This window comes from Molothrus ater, chromosome 1 (genome assembly GCF_012460135.2).
Source record: "Molothrus ater isolate BHLD 08-10-18 breed brown headed cowbird chromosome 1, BPBGC_Mater_1.1, whole genome shotgun sequence".
Lineage (NCBI taxonomy): Eukaryota > Metazoa > Chordata > Aves > Passeriformes > Icteridae > Molothrus > Molothrus ater.
In genome coordinates this window covers 56,241,414-56,260,708 of record NC_050478.2, presented here as the reverse complement: position 1 = coordinate 56,260,708, position 19,295 = coordinate 56,241,414, and the positions used below count along the sequence as shown (strand labels likewise).

Genomic DNA, 19,295 nt, shown 5'->3' with positions numbered 1-19,295 from the left:
ATTTTGGCTCCTATAGGTACTTTTCACTGCTGCAAGTAATCCCATTAGTTGAGGTCACTTATTGATTCAAGTAACATATCATAAAAGAAATCTTGTTTTTCTAAAACAATTATAATGAAGATAAAATGGAGCAAAATTATAAATAAAAAATAAATATAAATAAAAATAAATAAATAAAACATCTTGTATACATACACTTCTCTGTCAGATTTGACTGCAATTTCTGCAAGCTGGTTTAGAAGACCTAACCTTCTCTTACTCTTCCCCACAGCTGGAGAGAGCTGCAGAAGTGCATCTTTCACTCCAGTGCCATAAGATTTAAGAATCTACCTTTTAACAGATTGCAAGATTTTAAAGTCAGCAAGGTGTGTGAATAAATGTTCTAAGAAGGAATAGCATCTAAATTGATAATATGATGCCAGATTATGAAACATTATTAACAGGTGGGGCATTTCAACACAGGTGTTGGTGCTAAGGGAGACATGGGGAACTAATGCAACACAGCACTGCAGTCCAACATTTCATTATCCGTCCAGTCTGTTGGTGATCAGCTAGTTATAGTCTACATCACATGACACAACACTAAACAGGACACAAGACCAACGATCCTACCAGAACACATCTGGGGCTCAATGACACTGTAACAGGTGTGGTGACAGCTGGCTTGGGGCTACTCTGCCTCCACAGTCGACTCCAGAAACAACACCAGCACAGCTTCAAATGCAGGAAGTGTTCTGCTTCAGGCTGGCTCATACCATACCAGGTCTAGTTCACTTGAGGCTTGTTTTCTGAAGTGCTGAACACCTGCAGCTTCTTCTAATTTCAGTTGGTATAGAGGGTACTCAGCACTTCCGATAATCAGGCATTATGCATGAGCGGACATGGTCTTAAGAAGCAGATGCTCCACAAAGCCAAAAATGCCACCAATTTCACAAACCCTGTGAGCTTTTTCCAGATCAGAATTTGAAGTGTGCAGCTTTATAAAGAGATGTTTAAATACCTCCCATAACTATGGAACAAGAAAAAAAGATTAGAGAATAATAATGCCACCCTCACTACTGTCAGTCTTGCAGTATTTTAGACATCCAAACAGAATGGGTGGTGCTCACTCTCTCCATGCTAGCTGGCAGGCAAAGAAGTATATGACAGCAGGTTCAATAGGACAAATCACTTTAAAATTGGATAATTTCACATGAGGTGAATTACTGAAACAATGTCATCTTACTGAAGAAAAGGAAATCAGAAGAGGGAACTGCATTCCTGTAAAGAGAACAGCATGATTCTAAAAGCATTATTGCTTTGGTGGTTTCACAGAAAAGAGATTAGTTACAGAACATTTGCTTAAAAGGCACAGAAATATAGATCAAATGTAAACACAACTGTCTGAGGTAATGCAATAGCAGCTAGTATTAAATAGCCCATTGGTTAGCTTTCATTAAAGTAGACTATTTTGCACACTGTTTGAGTTAAGAGCCAGGTGTCTCTGTCTGCAAATGGCCTCACTGCAGGGCTTAAGAGTGACAGCTTAGCCCTCTGCAAGGGGCAACAAAATACAGAAGGTTTTCTATATTCTGGAACATAAATATTTTATATGCATTAGGGGAGAAATATTAATACCAAAACTAACTCTTACATGATAAATTCTGTAAGGTTGCACCACTTTTTTGAGTCCACTTTCTTCATCATCTCTTCAAAGGATTTTCCACAGGCAGGCAACTTTTCTAACATGAGAGATTCATTGCAGAGCTCACTCTGTTGACGTGCACCTAGGAAACATCAGATGCACCGTTAACCACAAACACTGAAATAGAAGCACAAGCACATCACTCAAATTTGTTCACACAGTCCAATATGCCACTTACATTCTCATAGGCTTAACATTTAATTTTCTAAGCACTTTTAGAAAATAAACAAAACACGTATTTACATAAATATGTTAAAAACATAACTTTGTATAAAAAAGTAAAGGTTACCATATATAGTACTGCCTTTTAAATCTAGCATAGAGGAACCTACCTAATCACTTTTCTAATCTTACTTAACTACTTATTACTTAAGTAGTACTACTTATTACTTAACTACTTACTTAACTAATATTAACTCATTACCATCCATTTCCATTTTTAGTTAAAAGCTAACTGGATGTCCCAATCCCACATTTCAGTGTAGAAAGCACTTTTCAAGCTTACACACATGCATCACATTCAACTACCTATATTACTGTGAAATTACTTTAACATTGGAAATATTTGTATGTCTTACCAGCTAAAGGGTGTGAATTTCCACAATCAAAGCTTTTTCTTTAGTATAGCCACTAAAGGAATTGTCTAGAGATCAAGTTTTGTGAGGAGCAGCTGGGATTGTTGGGGACCTTGGGATTGTTAAGTGTGGAGAAGAGGAGGCTCAGGGGAGACCTGATTGCTCTCTACAACTTCCTGAAAGGAGGCTGTAGCCAGGCAGGGTTTGGTCTCTACTCCCAGGTAACAAGCATTAGATCAGCTCGAAGTGCCAATGGAGGTTTAGATTAGATATTACGAAAAATTTCTTCACCAAAAGGGGTGGATTAGGCTACCCAGGGAGGTGGTTGAGCCACCACCCGTGGAGGTATTTAAAGGATGTGTAGATGCAGAACTTAGGGACAAATTTTAGTGGTGGAGTTGAGAGTGTTGGAGTAACAGCTGGACTCAATGACCATAGAGGTCTTGTCCAACATAAACAATTCTATAATTCTAAGAATAATCTGCAATTATCAAGTGCTAAAATTGCAGCATATAGCTACTTGCAAAGAAAGAGTTAACCTTGACTTGAGCAAGCCTGTAACTTTTTCAACCTATAATGGCAACTCCAGTATATTTAATCAGTCAAATGTTTTTCTCACCCAGCACATGCCTGGAGTACAAAGATAATATTTTAATATTTGTTATAAAATTGAAATTTTCAAAAAATTCTCTTCAGACTAATGTGTTTGATTTTGATAAGGCTGAAACATTTTGTTTTGATCAAGCCATTAAAGTCTTGCTTTACCTCTATAGATGCCACCATTTTGACCATGTATAAAAAAAATGCATTAACATTGAAAATTACCTGTAAATATATGTATATTGACATCTTTAATACAAATGCCTAAATTAAATTAGTCAGAAATTTTTTTTTTCCTTCACAGCAGCTCGAATTCTAGAAATGTGTTTACCTGAACAAAACTGCAACCCTAAAACAAACTGGTATATCAGGGAATCCTCCTGAGAATTCTGGAGGAACAGCTTTTTTTAAGAATACAGCCAAGAAGAACAGACCATTTACTCCTAAAAAAAATTTTCACTGAGAACATGTGTACACCAGGGAGAAGAGGTATTTCTTTTGCTTCTATTAGTTACTTTGAAAGTAGGATCCTATCACTGCTGAAAAGAGCCGGTGGTTCTAATTTTGTGTGGTAACAGCCAAACACATTGCCTGAAGACAACTGAGGTCAAAATCAGGCAGGACTTTGCTTGGTAAGAAGAGAAGTCCTCATGGCCCCATTCGTTACTATCTAGTAAAGAAACAGCAAACTCTAAGGCAAGATGACTGGCCTCAAGCTTCACATCATAACCCAGCCATCAGACACTCAGAAGCTTGAGTATCTCCATTAGAAATGAGGCATGTGATTGTGAAACAGGCTTGAGTGAACATCATTTCACACAGGAAGGAGCTGTCTCCTTTGGAGCCTGGGCAGGAGCACCTTGCAATTTCACTCCAGGTATCACAGTTGACTCCTTAGGTGGTGGTCACTCTCTCCGTGATGCTGTATGACAAATCTCATCTGGCCAAATAAACACCTTGCTTTCACATACTCGCCAAGAGCAGCTGGCCCACAACAGGACAGCCTGTGCTGCACCTGAAACCGTAAGTCCACAACTTCCTACAGACAGCACACCTCTCCAGGTGTACGGCTCAGTCATTGGGACCTAATTCTTGCTCCTTCATCATATTGGTCAGTGCTCTTAAAGCTGCCATGAAGCCTTTATCCATGTTGGCAAAAAGTCAGAACTACAATTACTCACCAGTGATAAAAATGGTGAAAATTACCACACAAAGGCAGCATAATTTTATCCATGAGAAGTTAACATGATAACATGGATCCTGCCTACTTAGTGTTCATGTTGATTCATCAGGCAGCTGCAGCAGTTACCTGTTACACTTTCCACAGACAGACTTGCAGGTGAATGCTAAAGCTGTGCAGAATTCAATACCACATATGAAAATTGCACAGTTCACAACTTAAATCCTGCACTGATGCTTTGACAAACATTACGCAAAGCTGCTTTTTCTGGCAGGGTATTCTAAACAGCCAGCTATCATATGATTTATAACCAAATCCAACACAGCTCAACTTTTTCTTCCACTATGTCACGTGTGTTGACAATTTACTCCAGAAGGATGTTTAAATAGATTTTCCATGCCATTGGTATTTCTGCTTGTCTGTATTTAAAATTTCAATATTTTGCTGGGTCATAGAAAAAAAAAACCTCCATCAGAGGCATTTGAGCCCAATCTGATGACAAAAGAGTTTCTGTCTAAATCCATGACCAAAAGAGGTCAAAATCATGGATATTCTGCAAATTAATCATCACTATAAGGCTGCACCTTAAAACAAACATGTTTTAAGAACAATTCTGAAAATCTTGTGTAAATATATTGAGAATGACCTTTATAAAACACTACAACACCCTCTTGCATACAGCCAATGGATAAGACCAGTTGTAAAAAAATGCATGACAATTGACTAATTGAGATGAGATAGGATGGAAGTGTTTCTCAAATGTCAACCATTAGCAAAACAGAAACAAAAGCTTGAATTTTTGAGGTAAGACTCACCCGCGAATCCGAGTGTCATTAGACCATTAACTAGGAAGGGGAAAAAAAAAAGAGATGAGTTAGATACCTCCACACTCTTCTATAAAAGGATTAGTGCAATTAAAGCCAAGTAGAGGATAACTACATTATAATAGAATATTCAAAATGCCTATTCAAATGTTACTTTGTTTTCTTAAAGAATATGTCTGAAAGAAATAATGAACATTTAGAGAACATTATGTTTTTAAATTTCTTTTATCTATCCTTTAAATGGCTGAGTCAGACTTGTTATGGGTCTGTATATACCACTCCTTCCTCTAGTTGCTAATATTAAGGATTACGGACAGGGCAGTTTTTACTTCAAGCTTCTTAAGAAGCTTGGGTGAAAAAGTTCAAGATAACACACACACTCAAAACATAGGTGTACTGCACATTCTAACATGTAGAGAAAAACAAATCCTTTCATTGTTAAGCAAACACAACCATAATTAAGTGTGTACTCTTCTCCTTAAAAGCATGTTGATGTGTTTAACTCTCCAGCTTTTGCACAGTGAAGTCACACATTTTGAAAAACATTACAATCAAAACCTATAAGCTTCTCATGCAGAAGTTAGACTAAAATAGGTATATTGGAAGAGAAACAAAATGGAAACAGACTATACCAACAGAAGAAGCATTCTGATTAGTGATTTTCAGTATATCCAGATGGATTAAATTAACAGAAGCCCACTGTGTTTGCAGAGTTCCAGCCACACCCAGGATTTTGTAATAGCAAAGAGGAACATGGCTTCAATTATTTTTGATGTCCCACTGAAAAATAAAATTGCTGACAAATCTTTATAGTGTTAACCTCACATCAGAAATTAAATTAATTATTTCACACAGATGGGTGCCTCCCTGTTTATACAATACATGGCACCCCAGTAAAACAAATCAAGATATACGTAAGCAGAGTATCAGTACCAATCATTAATCTGGACCATGGTCACTGGGATGTGCCAAGCTGTCAACTGAGTTAACTGAAAATTATTTTGTACATGCATAAGAGAAGAATTTAGATCCTTCTAAGGAACATATTTTTCTTCCAGAAAAGCATTAATCTCTGTCTTAGTTACTAATGAGCCAGAATGTACTGTGAAGAGCAGGAATCCACACATCGGAAAATTGTCATGCGTCCAAACACACAGGGATGAAACTCCATAATACACCCTAATGACTATATCTCTTTCACAAATAGAACACTTTCTTTCCAGGCTATTAGCAGATGGACTAATAAATAGACTTGATTCCCTGTTTTTATTGAATCTTGATTTGAAAATGTGCCTTATTGACTGCATAAGAGTGAAGATCATATTAAAAGTACGTGCTTTACAATGAATTCAAACCCACCCATTCTAGGTAAACAGTGTAGGACGCGCACAGATATCCCAGGTATGCCCTGGCAGATCACAGACTGCACCCCCAATTCTTATTCTATCAATTCGTATCACTGTGCTCTAGATCTTTTATGGTTATGGCTGCAGTAATCCTCACAAGACCACAGCAATACAAGAGAGGGTTTACAACTAGAAAGAACCCAAGCATCAGTGAGGAAAGCTGTGAAAACTCAAATACTGAATAAAGACTTACATGTCAGGGCTCACAAATCCTCCTGCCCCCAAGAAAATGTGCTTTTTGCATTTTTTGATCTGGTCATAACAAAATAAGACAGGATGTTTTTCACCTATTCTCAAACAAAAGATTCCAGATACCTTCAGAGAAGGGTAAAACAGCCATTCAGATTACCACACACCACTCCTCTATTTTCTTTGCTCTGAGATACTCAACAAAGATTTAATCAGGAGACTACGGCATGCTGACCTTGATAGTTTGCACAGAAACTTTCCAGTAGCTCTTTTAAGATGGGGCAAGCTCAGCTTTTTTCTTGAAAGGCTGATGTCATGACGTCTCTCATTAGAAGATTCATAGAAGGAGCAAAATGGGTCAGTGTTGAAAGGTGTTACCAAGACCCCAAAATAAAACAGTTGGCATACACTCCCACCAAAACTAACACTTAGGAAGATAAAAGGAGGTTCAGTTTAACTGTAGTAGCTGCCTGAAGCAGTGCTTATTTTTTTCTCCATAGGTGGTAGCAGCATGTGTGATCATCCTTAGCATCAGCTGAATCAGATGGGAAGGGAACAACCAGGTTAGAGCCAGAGCAAAAGGTGAAGCAAGTATAATCAGATGAAGGATGAGGAAAAGTAGGTTTGAAAGGCTTTTGGAAAGAACATGAGAAGATAAACAAAGTAGGAGAGAGTAATGGAAAATAAGAAAACTGAGGAAAGAAAAACTATTTTTTTAAACACAACCTTCTTCAGGATATTGTATTTGAAAAATCTCATCCTAGCCCTTCACTAGAACCTCTTATTATCTACTCTACTCTCTTTTTACAGCTCTCCTTTTTGTAAAAGGAGAGTAGAGAGCAGATAATAAGAGGTTCTAGTGAAGGGCTAGGATGAGATTTTTCTCCTTTTTTGTCATTCTCACACTAAAAAAGGAGTTCAAATGAGATTCATAGCCATACATAAATTCACAACTGGGATACATGAGAGGGTAACTGTCCTGTAATTTTGTCAAGTATATAAGCTTTTTCTGTGAAATGGAAAAATATTGCTCAATGTTTATTTTTCTTTTATACTGTTACTATTCATTGGTCTTTTCCCCGAAGCTTAAAAGTAGCACTGAATGTCTTTCTTCTAACTACTTCAATAAATCTGAAGCAGCATATGAATTGCTATGTGTTCTCCCTACTCCACCTTTCTTCAAACATGTTTTAAGAACAATTCTGATAATCTTGTGTAAATATATGAGTGAAATGTTACAATTTTCCCTTGTCTGAATGTTTCTTCAAGATGCTGTTACTGACAGCATATAGTAAGATATTTTGAGTGGCTCCCATACTTTCTCAGAATAATTCTTATTTTAACAGATAAAACTACTCTATATGCCTTTTAACCAGCAATTACAACAGTGTAATATAGTACATATTTTTCAAAATTTGTGATGTTTATTCAAAACCTCATTTTTCTCAATCATAATTTTCATAAGCAAAAAAATGTATAAGGACTTTAAGTCCTTATTATACATTATTATTATTATTTTTATATTATTATTATACATTATTATTATACATTATACCTCATGTCAAGAGCTTACCTCTGTATCTCTTTTTAAAGACAATCCTGCCAATTACCATCATCTAATATTTATCTACATCAGGATAGATCTCTATTGGAAGTTATGTAGTAACTAAACAGCTGCCTCCCTGCAGAACTTGAAGTTTCACTGATAGCAGCGCATAACTGTGCAAGAACTGCCCTGACATACAGTTCACAAAAGCAAGTAAAACCAGAGTTTGAGATGGGAATTGCTGCTCTGCAATCATGCACATATGATCTGTTGGAAACATAAGTGAGATGATTACTCTATTATTAATATTATATATATATATATATATATATATATATATATATATATATATATATATATATATATATATTTGTCATACTGATAAAATCTCAATGTCATACTGATAAAATCTCAATACTCACATTTTCTTATAAACCTGATTTGAAATACTGAATAAGTTAATCTTACAGCAGCCTAATGTTTCTCCAGGTGTTTTAATGTTGAATAAAGCTACCTGTTGCACAGCTATGACCAAAGATCATGTTAAATTCAACAATCTTTTATGCAAATCCCAAGCCATACCATTACAGGTGCTCTAGCAGGAATGCAGACACTTCAAAGTATCTAAAGCAAAAGAAATTACCCATGGAAATTACTTCTCCTGTGCTCTCACACAATGTCAAGAGGCATTCTACTACATTAAAAAAATTGGTTACAACTGGCATAGGTTTTCTTTATTATCTGTTTCCTGGATATTCATAATTTTAAGAGATTCATTTCACTAGAGTCTGTCTGAATAAAGGATAAGATGAGCTAGCACAAGCATCACATGGTTGCTTTCCAAAGCCTTTTCTAAAACTCGTCTATTGGGGTCAAGTCAAATGTACATAGACAAAACACGACACACTCTGCAAAGGCTAAGAAATCCTACAACTTGATGGGAAAGCCCAGAGGCCACTACAAAAGTGGAAGGAAAGGAAAAATAATGGTATTGGTACAAAAACTAAATCACCTGTCATTCTTTAAATAACCCTCTGCACAATATACAAGGCTCAGAAGGTCATCTTTTGTTCTCAGCTACCAACTGTCCTTTTGACACTTCATAAGAGGAATGGGATGGGGAGAGAGGAACAGGACACAAGAACAACATCACATAGTGTGAAAGCAACCAAGGAAGTGAGGCAACTGAAGTTCACAGAGACAGGCAATGACAGGAACTCAACACAAAGGAAGGATGCCAGGAATAAACAGAAGCTTGCAATAAATATAGTACTCGAAAGAAGTGTTACACTTGCATTCAAAATTGGCCCAGAAAAAAATGTGTCTCAGTATATGGAGTGGCAGGAGCAAGGTAAATCAGTTGGCAGGGTGCACTGATCTGTCTCCACGTTCAAGTAGTTTTCTTGAGAGCTAGCATAACATGGAACTCAGCTTTGCATTATCTCCAGCTTTGATGCTGAAGCTCTTTTTAACGCTCATTTTATCCCCTTGTGTCAATGGTACAGAAGATGCATATATAGCCATAGAAATATAATATACAAAACTAAAAGGGCAGCTCAATCCTTACTTTATCACAGTCTGAGGCACTACATTATTGTTTTTAAATTGCGAAGGTAATTTCAGACTGTTAACTATTTTGAACATTAGAGTCTTCATCCTGCAGAGCAAGAAAAGCATGAGAGGAAGCAAATGAAGCCTTTTCATCACTAGAAATCAACAGGGAATGCACCAGAGAGTATCAACTGTTCCGACCCATGCTGGTACAGAGTTCCCCAGGTTTCCTGTGACTGCAAGGCAATGCGACCATTATTCTGAACTCACGCTTCAACTGAAAATCTTTCAGCGTAGCAACACAAATTATTGTCCTTTACATTGTTTTTTGAAGTTCTTAAATCACTGCTGGCAGTATATTAAGAATGAGGCACAATTTCTGAACAGTCTGTCTACTTCCAGAAGTGTTGGATGGGTTTTCTACTACTTTGAAACTGGTGTGGTCTATTTAAATAAATATATAACGAGTATTTTAATAATTTTTTTCTTTATTAATAATTAATAATTTATCAAATAAATAATTAAATTAAACATACCAGTTCAATAACTAACTTGTGAAGGGATTTCTCAGCTGTACACTAAGATCTGTATTGTGCTGGAAATTGCATGACTCAACCTGAAATGTAACAATGTTTTCTTCAAGCCTTTTCTGTCCCATTATGTTTTTAATGAAACAGTATGTAACTGAAATGTAAAATACTTTTTTTTATAGCCACTGACTTTCAGACAGTGAATGCACTAAATACTCCAAGAGCAGAAGCAATTGCTTGAAGTAGACTTCTTTCACACTTTTACAAAAGCAGAATACACAAATGTGATCCTTGACTCGAGATCCATCCTTCCAGAAAGCAAAACTGAGAAAGGGTAAGAGGAGTACATTTGTTTTTAGACTAAAAAGAAATCTGTGGCATTAGAAACAGTTTTAAGATGACATTTAGCAACAAGCACAGCATCATCAGCCAGTCCTGGGGGTGATTGTCCCACTCTACTCTGTGCTGCTGTGACCTCACCTCAAGTCCTGTGTGTAGCTTTGGGCACCGCAACATAAAAAATATATTAAGCTATTAGAAAGCATCCAAAGGAGGGCTGAAAAGATCACAGAATCAGCTAGATTGGAAAAGATCTCAGAGATTATTGTGTCCAACCTATGACCTTGTCAACTACACCCGAGCAGTAAGTGCCACATCCAATCTTTCCCTAAACTCTTCCAGGGACAGTGACACCCTGAGCAGCCCATTCCAATATCAAATCACACTTTCTGTGAAAAAATTCTTCCTAACATCCAGAAATTCTAACCTAAACCTCCCTGGTGCAGCTGAAGATTCTGTCCTCTCATCCTGTCACTAGTTGCCTGGGAGAAGGGACCAACCCCCTCTGGCTACACCCTCCTTTCACACAGTTGTGGAAAGTGATAAGGGCTCCCCTGAGCCTCCCCTTCTCCAGGCTAAACACTCCAGCTCCTTCAGCCACTCCTCACAGGAGTCCTCTATACCCTTCATCAGCTCCTGCTCAGTGCTAGAATGAGTCCTGCCGTTCCCTGGACTCATTCTAGCACTTCAATGTCCTTCTTGAAGTGAGAGGCCCAAAACTCACACAGCACTCAAGGTGTGGCCTCAACAGCGAGGAGATACAAGGAGAGAATCAATTCCCTACTCCTGCTGGCCACACTACTTCCAATATAGGCCAGGATTCCATCGACCTTCTCGGCCATGGAATGGCCTGGCTCATGTCCAGCTGCTGACCAGCATCCCAGGTCCTTTTCCGCCAGACAGGTTTCCAACCTCTCTGCCCCCACCCTGCAGCTCTGCATGAGATTGTTGTGGCCAAAGTGTAGGACCTGGCACTTGGCCTTGTTGAACCTCAGACCTATTGATCCAGCCTGTCCAGATCCCTCTGCAGAGGCTTTCTATCCTCCAGCAGATTGACATTTGCATCCAACTCAGCGTCATCCATAAATTCACTAAGTGTAGAGTTGATCCCCTCATCCAGATCATCAATAAAGCTATTAAACTGGGTGAAACACTGATCCCTGGGGAATCCCACTAGAGCCAGACACCAACTGGCTGCAACAACGTTCACCACATCTCTCTTGGCCCAGACATCCAGCCAGTTCTTAACCCAGCAAAGACTGCACCTGTCCAAGCTGTGGGGTGCCAGCTTCTCCAGGAGCATGTTATAGGAATCAGTGTCAAAGGCTTCACTGAAGTCCAGATGGTGAAAGGGGGAAGCCATACAAGGAGCTGCTTAGGTCACTTGGCTTGTTCAGCGAAGAGGAGACTGAGGAGAGACCTCATTGTGGTCTACAACTTCCTCATAAGTGGAAGCGGAAGGCCTGGCACTGATGTCTTTTCTGAGGTGCCCAGTGACAGGACCTGAGAGAATGACCTGAAGCTGTGTTAGGGAAGGTTTAGGTTGGTTATTAGGAAAAGGTTCTTTACCTAGAGGATGCGCACTGAAACAGGCTCCTCCAGGGAGTGGTCACAGCACCAAGCCTAAAGGAGTTCAAAAAGCATTTGGACAATATCTTCAGGTACATGGTGTGATTCTTGGGGCTGTCATGTGGAAGGCCAGGAGTTGGGCTTCAATGATTCTTGTGAGTCCCTTCCAATTCAGGTTATTCTATGATATAAGGTGGAAGGAAGAGAACTCCACATGATTACACACATCAGGAGGTGCCTACAGCCAGCAGAGGCAAGCACAACATTCCCAACAAACCCAAATCCACTGAATTAACTTCTGTGTGTGTCACCTAGGACATAAGGCAAAGACTGTTATTCACCATGTATCTATGGGCCTGCCAAAGGCTTTGTGCTCCTGGTTTCATCTAACCTCTGCTGGCAAGACCTGGTCTTCTAAGTCTCAGCATACAGTAGTTGCCATGTAAGTGCGTAACATCTAGAACAATGAGACCATAGCTCTTCATGATTTATGACTACAGGTAAATACACTTCTCACAAATGGAAGTGGAAAATCTTTTTTTCACCCCCTAAACATCTCTACTTCTTCAGGTTAACTACAGCCTTGTGAGGTACTGAGGTCTCCATTTTACATGAACTGTGGAAATAATGACAGAACTAGTAAGAAGTCTGTCTAAGGTCACAAGCAGAAATCAGCCATCAGTCATAACTACAGTGTGAGCCAGCAGCAGTCTGGTGCCAGTACCCATTTCACCACTATCTCCTCTCAGAAAATGTGACCAAAGCAACTGAAGAACGTCATCTCTCTGTGACAGCCCCTGAAGTTAGCCATCTGCATCCAGGAACACAGTTTGACATTGTATCACGTGATCACCTGGATGCACATATTTGATCTAATGGCTGCTCATTATTGCAATCCAGGTGCCTATCATTAGTCAAAAAGGCAGGAAAACAAACAAGGAAATGTGATGTGATTTAAGGTTTCCCTATAATAAGGAAAAAAAGTCAGCACAATATAGACTTTATTCCATACCTAACACCTGTGAAAGAGTGTGAAACACCAGTCCCTCAAGGCCAATAGACTTCAGTTTGCTCCAGTGAGGTAGCCTGAAAGAGAAGTCCACTTTTTTTTTTAATAACTTTGGGAAGAAAGTTATTTAAAGAAAGAAGCAATCTTTTTTTTTTTTTTTAATAACTTTGGGAAGGGGAAATGACCCATGAAGATTTCACAGACAAGGGTCACTGCACACTCCCTCCTGAGGAAACGTTTAAAACCATGGGATACTTGAAGACATTTAAAGTTCCTTCTTCCCTTGACAGGCAGAATATTTAAATCAAGATACTAGAATCATAGAAGGCCTGGGAAAATTATTTTTTCCTTTTCTGACCAGATGACAAAAATTCCCACCCTGCACATCCCCCTTCTCTTGATGCTGCATGTACTCCTCTCACAGATTCCTAATGCTGTTACATGTTACCATGTTGAGGCATTACATCCAACATGATTCCAGTGAAGTCATGTTTTCTTTCAATTCTATGCCAACTATGAAAAATTAAGTTGGCCTAACCATCCAAATGCAGGCTATTTCTCTTCAGCAGTCTAGCTTGACTACCAGGGTTCCAGAGCTCTGGATAATAACCTACACGATCACAGAATCTTTTAAATTACATGCTGCCATGAAGAACTCCTAAGAACAATGAAACACTAACAAAATTTCTGAGCTTCACATGTCTACTTATACTGCTGTACATGTACCTGCTCCTAGTAGGTGTGAGTGGCTTTTCACAACAAAACCCTCGCTCCAAGGAATAAACACTGAAAACAGATCCTTGCATGGCAGCATGATCCCTCTACATCGTAATTTTTCATAGGTGTATACAGGTATATAGGAAACTGCAAAGCAGCAGATTCTGACATAGGAAATTACTTAGGCCAATCTACTGGAGTAAATCATTCCACCGGGTGCCTATCAAGCCACTCTATTACAGCCCTCCTCAGCTGGACAGGAGGAGACAAAATATAATTAAATGCTCATGGGTCAAGGACAGGAAGAAATCATTTAACAGCTACCATCATGGGCAAGAGACCCAACAGGGTAAAATAAATTTAATTACTGCCAATTAAAATCAGAATGTGTTAATGAGAAATAAAAATCAATTCTTGAAATACCTTGCCCCTACCTCTCTCTTTTTCCCAAGCATAATTTCACTTCTAATTTCTCTACCTCCTCCTGGAGCAGTGCAGGGGGATGGGAAATGAGGGCAGCAGCCAGTTCATCATGCATTGTCTCTGTCACTCCTCCCTCCTCAGGACGACTCCTCATACTCTTTCCCTTCCCCAGTGCTGTATCCCTTCCACAGGAGACAATCCTCCACAAACTTCTCCAACATGAGTCGTCCCAACAGGCTGCAGTTCTTCATGAGCTGCTCCAGGGTGGGTCCTTCTGCTGGGTCTCAGGTCCTGCCAGGAGCCTGCAAACTTCCCACAAGGTCACAGCCTCCTTTGGGAATGGGGCCCTCCAGGGGTTGTAGGTGGATGTCTGCTACCGTGTGATCCTCCATGGGCTGCAGGGGCACAGCTGCCTGACCCTGGTCTTCAGCACAGGCTGCAGGGGAACTTCAGCTCTGTCTCCTGCAATACCTCCTCCCCCTCCTTTAGCACTCCCCAGAGTTGCTTCTCTCACATGTTCTCACTCCACACTTTTATCTGCTGTTCTGCAGCAGTTTTTTTCCCAATCATAACTTTGTAATCCCAGAAGTGTTCCCACTGCCACTGATGGGCTCGGCCTTGGCCAACAGCAGATTCAACTAAACAATATTGGTTATTCTCTATATTCACCTATAAATCAGGGTTTGCTTAGCTCCGACACTATCAGCGGGCCCCTGAAACAGTTTACCTAAATCTGCCTACCTTCACAGTCTTAGAGATGTTCTAAGGTTGAGATTTTCTTTCGCTTTGCTCCCATATGACAGACAAACTTTTTCACCTAAAGCCTGAGGGAAATCCTCCTAAGGATTTTGAAATCATGCAAGAAATACTAGAAAGGAGAATACATGAGTACTCCCTTCCCTCTAGTTTTGCAAATGTGTCAACAATACTTTTACTCATGAAGTTACAAAGAGCTTAATTTATTTATACAGCTGTGGAGTGGTACACTCTGACACCAGAAGGAATCCCTCACATCTTCCAGATCTTTTGTAGAACAAGGTGAAGAAGGTCTTACAATAATTTATAGACTAAGCCTAGAACATCTACTTCAAGACAGATACTCTTCATAAAGATTTCCAGTGTACATTTAAAGACTGCAAGAATCCCTCATTTCCTACAAGAGATGTTTCTTTTACATTGTTCCTACTGACACTTTTTAGTGCTTTGATAAGTTTTTGTTTTCTGAATCACTGCATGATAAAGTATGAAGTAGCTGGGAGGAAAATAAAACCTAAATATTGCACAGGCATATTTGGCATGGAACAGCATGAGCCATATAGCAACAAGCATCCTTATGGTCTTGCAGTACACACTCCACTTGTTTTGTACTGCTCCATTAGGAAGGTAAGACAAAGAACAGTTAGAATCCACCTTAACTAAAACTTACTAAAAATAAGAAGTCTACGATGTCACATTACTTCACAGAGAGAGATTCCTCTCCCAATTTTTAAAAATATTTAAATCCAAGAAAAACTCACTAACATTTCTTTCCAAAAAAATCTTGAAGTACAGAAAGAAAACAAGTATTTTGAGGAGCTTAATTTTCTTTTTTTACTTTACAATGCTCAGACTTTTTTGCTGTTTCTGGTTTATACTGGAGCCAGTTAAATAGAAACTGGACCGATGGCTATTCCAGCAATATTATCTCTACTTCATCGTGCATCACTAAGTGTTTCATGGTAAAAACTTCCCACCCCGAACATAGCCCTGCAATTATGTTCAGCAGCCACATTTACTAATTGCAAAGGTTACCATTCCTGAATGCAAATTTACCTAGGTCCACTGTCAAAAGTAAGAGATTTACATTATTTTTTAACATGATACAGTAAGTTCTGACTTTGTGTGAAATACAGACATAGCTTACAATAAAACTAAATATTGATGTGTTAGCTAAAATAAAAGAGGAATAGAGGCAATTTCACACATAATGAATGACAATTGACAACCCCATGGAAATAAAGGTTTTAAGCATCTCTTCACTGAAAAAGAAAAATTCATTTTTCCTGTTTCTCTTGAAAACATAAGCTTAATGCTTTATCAGTGTTAGTTTACACTACACAGTGTATCAGTGTTAGTTTACAATACACATGGCTAAATACATTTAAAGAAACCTCTTTTAATATTAAATTGAACTAGTTATGTTCTTGGTACATGGAGATCCTTAAGGAGTAAAGCTGGATCAGCTCACGAACTCAAGAGATGTGGAGAGACAGCATTACACTTGCAGTCACTTGCCAAAAACAAGCATATAGAGAAAATCTGTTCCACACCCCCCTGTGGCTACCAGACAGCAAAACCCTGATGTGAAGGCTGAGATCCCCTTCAAGCAAAGGCCACCTCCACCCCAAAGCTGCAGAATGTGTGTCTGGGTAGCCCAGAGACAGCCACAGCTCCTCAGACAACAACTGCAAGCGGCCGCGTGGCCTTTACCTGGCCACATCAGGTAAACAGCCCTGAGGACACTCTCCAGTCACAGAGTGTGAACAAGAGAGAAGATTACAGATCAAACCTTAAGTCCAAGTGCTGAAGTCTCAGAAGAAACCTGAACTTTGTGTCCTATTGATGACCACTTGAATGAGTTCTATAAGGCTCCATTTCCTGTTCCAGTGTCGCCCCATCTCTTCACAACATTTTACAGCTGTGAAATTTCTTCCCCTTTCTGCTGAAGGCAGGAGGCCCACCCGAAGAAAGGCTGCACACCCTGTCAAACCTCAAACTATGTATTTTGACACAATAACAACAATGAAATAATATTTTATAACTATTAGAGTCTCTAGGATGAATCTCTCTGGACACAAAAGGATGCAAAAGTGATCTGTCACTTGTGACTTTTGGAAACAAAATTATTTCACACAGTAAGTGACAGTCATTACAGGGTAATGTTAATTACACTACTTATTCTGATACTGACCACAGATAATGCTCTGCAAAATAAAGGCAAATTAGTCACATTTATTAGAGTGTGAAAATCTTAAGACAGATGCTTTATTGTAGGGCCAAGTGCTTCAGTACAGTCCTTTGCTCACCCAGCTTAACCTGGTTAGATGCAAACAAGATGTACTTTCATCAGCCTGGGGCTCTGCTATGGTCTCAGCAGCACCTACCACATCTTCCTCTTCAGGTGAGTCCCTCTGGCTCAGATCATAGGGGAGCAAGTGACACCCCATCTGCAGAAGGCCATCAATCTGTCTCCATACAGGCAAAATTCTGAATTCCTGGAGACAAAACTGAGGCCAAGGACTGTTATGCAGGCATGCCACTCATCCAAGACAATATGGTAGATCATGTTAAGCTGCTTTGAAGAGAACAAGGAATCCCCTCCACCCTTTGAACCATTTCTAACAGTGCCACTGCATTTTCTTTTGAGGTTTTTAGCAAGGAAAAAAGCTGTCTCCTCTTTTCAGACTGGTTTCAAGGAAGCCAACATATGAAGGGAGATTAAGACTAAAAACTTCTGAAAGGGCACCTTTCTCCTATTCCACTTTGCTACTCCTTTCTTTCCTACTACTTGCACATTTTCACATAAGAGTCCTTCAAGCAGCTTTCAGGTTGCTCTACATATATATTCACATTAAAATAATGCAATTTTTTTCCATTTATATTTTCCAGTTTATTTCAATGAAAGTCTGGCTGTGAAGAGATTCTTCTTTTAGAAAAATACAGGCTGTTTCCATAAAACACAAAATAATACACTTCTAAATTTCTGTTCTGAAATAAAATGGTTCATGTAACAGCTTTTACTAAACTAATAGGGTGTGAATTAAAACAGGTTTCATTATACTTGTGAAAATTAATCTCTCTGAGCCCCAAATGAAAGCACAGTTTGCTTTCTTCAAACGTCTCTCAAGTAGTAATTTCAATAGCCAAGACACAGATGGGAGCAAATGGTGTTTTGTAAGAGACAACTCATTGCATTTTTTTCCTTGGTAAGGCAAACTGGAAACTGATTCATCTGCAACTCAAGCCATGAATCATCTCAGTGACCAGTAGACAGGTGGGAGAAACTGAAACACAAATGGTACAAAAAACTACTGGTGGTGCAATGCTTAAACACAACTCAACTGGCAAAACCTCCCATAGCTCCTGTTGAGCTCAGCTCAAGACCCTTTCCTTCAAATCATGCAGTTTGTGTATACTTGCACCTATAGCAGTACCTGCCTATCTCAGTGTAGAAGTCAATCTCCACTTCATAGTCTCTTGTGATTTGCCTCATAGGCAAAACAAACCTACAGGCAAAGTCCTGAGACGCCAAAGGTATTTAAAACCTTAATGAGGATGTAGATAGCAAGATCTTACTAATTTAAGAGCAAGAGTTTACATTAGCTAAATAGTCTCCAGGATTGGATCTCATTGCAGTAAATCAGGGTTTAAAAGCCTGGAGTTACCTTCAAAAATGGAGTGCCATTCCTCCTGAGGCCTGGGACCGAGCTGGAGCTGGAGATAGCATTCAATGCTCTGTGCTACCACCTGCAGTCCATTTGACATTACAGGGACAGTCCTGCCATTCACCCTCTCAAAGGAACTGGTGTGAACCTGTCCCTTGTTGCACATGTAGATCTTAGGAAAGGATCAACACCTTCCCAAATAAAAGAATTAGGAGACACAAACAGGGTGAAGGGTGGTGGGAAGAATGCCTGGATCCAACAGCAAATTGAAACACAGGCTGCATTTGCACCAGATGCTTGGCTTTCAGGATGGATGTTGGTGGGGTCTGCTGCCTGTCTTCCTGCTTGCCTAGTGTGGAAAATCACATCTTTAGAATATGAAGCATCATTTTGGTAGAGAAGTGTTTTAGTTAGAACTCTGTGGTTGGTCTCAGAATAAGACGTTCCGTTTTGCAAAGGTTTATTTGTTTTACCCACACACACTTGCCTCAGTCTATTAAATTCAGAACTCCTACAATGGTATTCCGTTTCTTTGTTCCACCCTTTGCAGCTGCAGAACAGCATGATATCCATAAGAAAATAATGGGAAAAAAACCCTTGATTTGGTTTTCAAACTTTAACCTGCTAAAATTGTTTCCTGTTGGATATTTTTTTTCCATCATTGGAATCCAAACTCTTTAGGACTTACATATGCCATGTTTCACACAAGGGGAGCTCAGGACCTTAGAG

General features: G+C 39.3%; 1 protein-coding gene across 2 annotated transcripts in view; it reads right to left on the bottom strand.

The window, feature by feature from the left end:
• Positions 1-19,295, bottom strand: part of RAMP3 (receptor activity modifying protein 3) — a 140,948-nt gene that overhangs the window by 118,394 nt on the left and 3,259 nt on the right. For both annotated transcript variants that reach the window (XM_054516370.1, XM_036378588.2), the window contains exons 2-3: positions 4,855-4,884; positions 1,634-1,766 (exon numbers count right to left, since the gene is read on the bottom strand). In XM_054516370.1, coding sequence (XP_054372345.1) covers positions 1,634-1,766; positions 4,855-4,884 — 163 coding nt within the window. The remainder of the gene's footprint in view (positions 1-1,633; positions 1,767-4,854; positions 4,885-19,295) is intronic.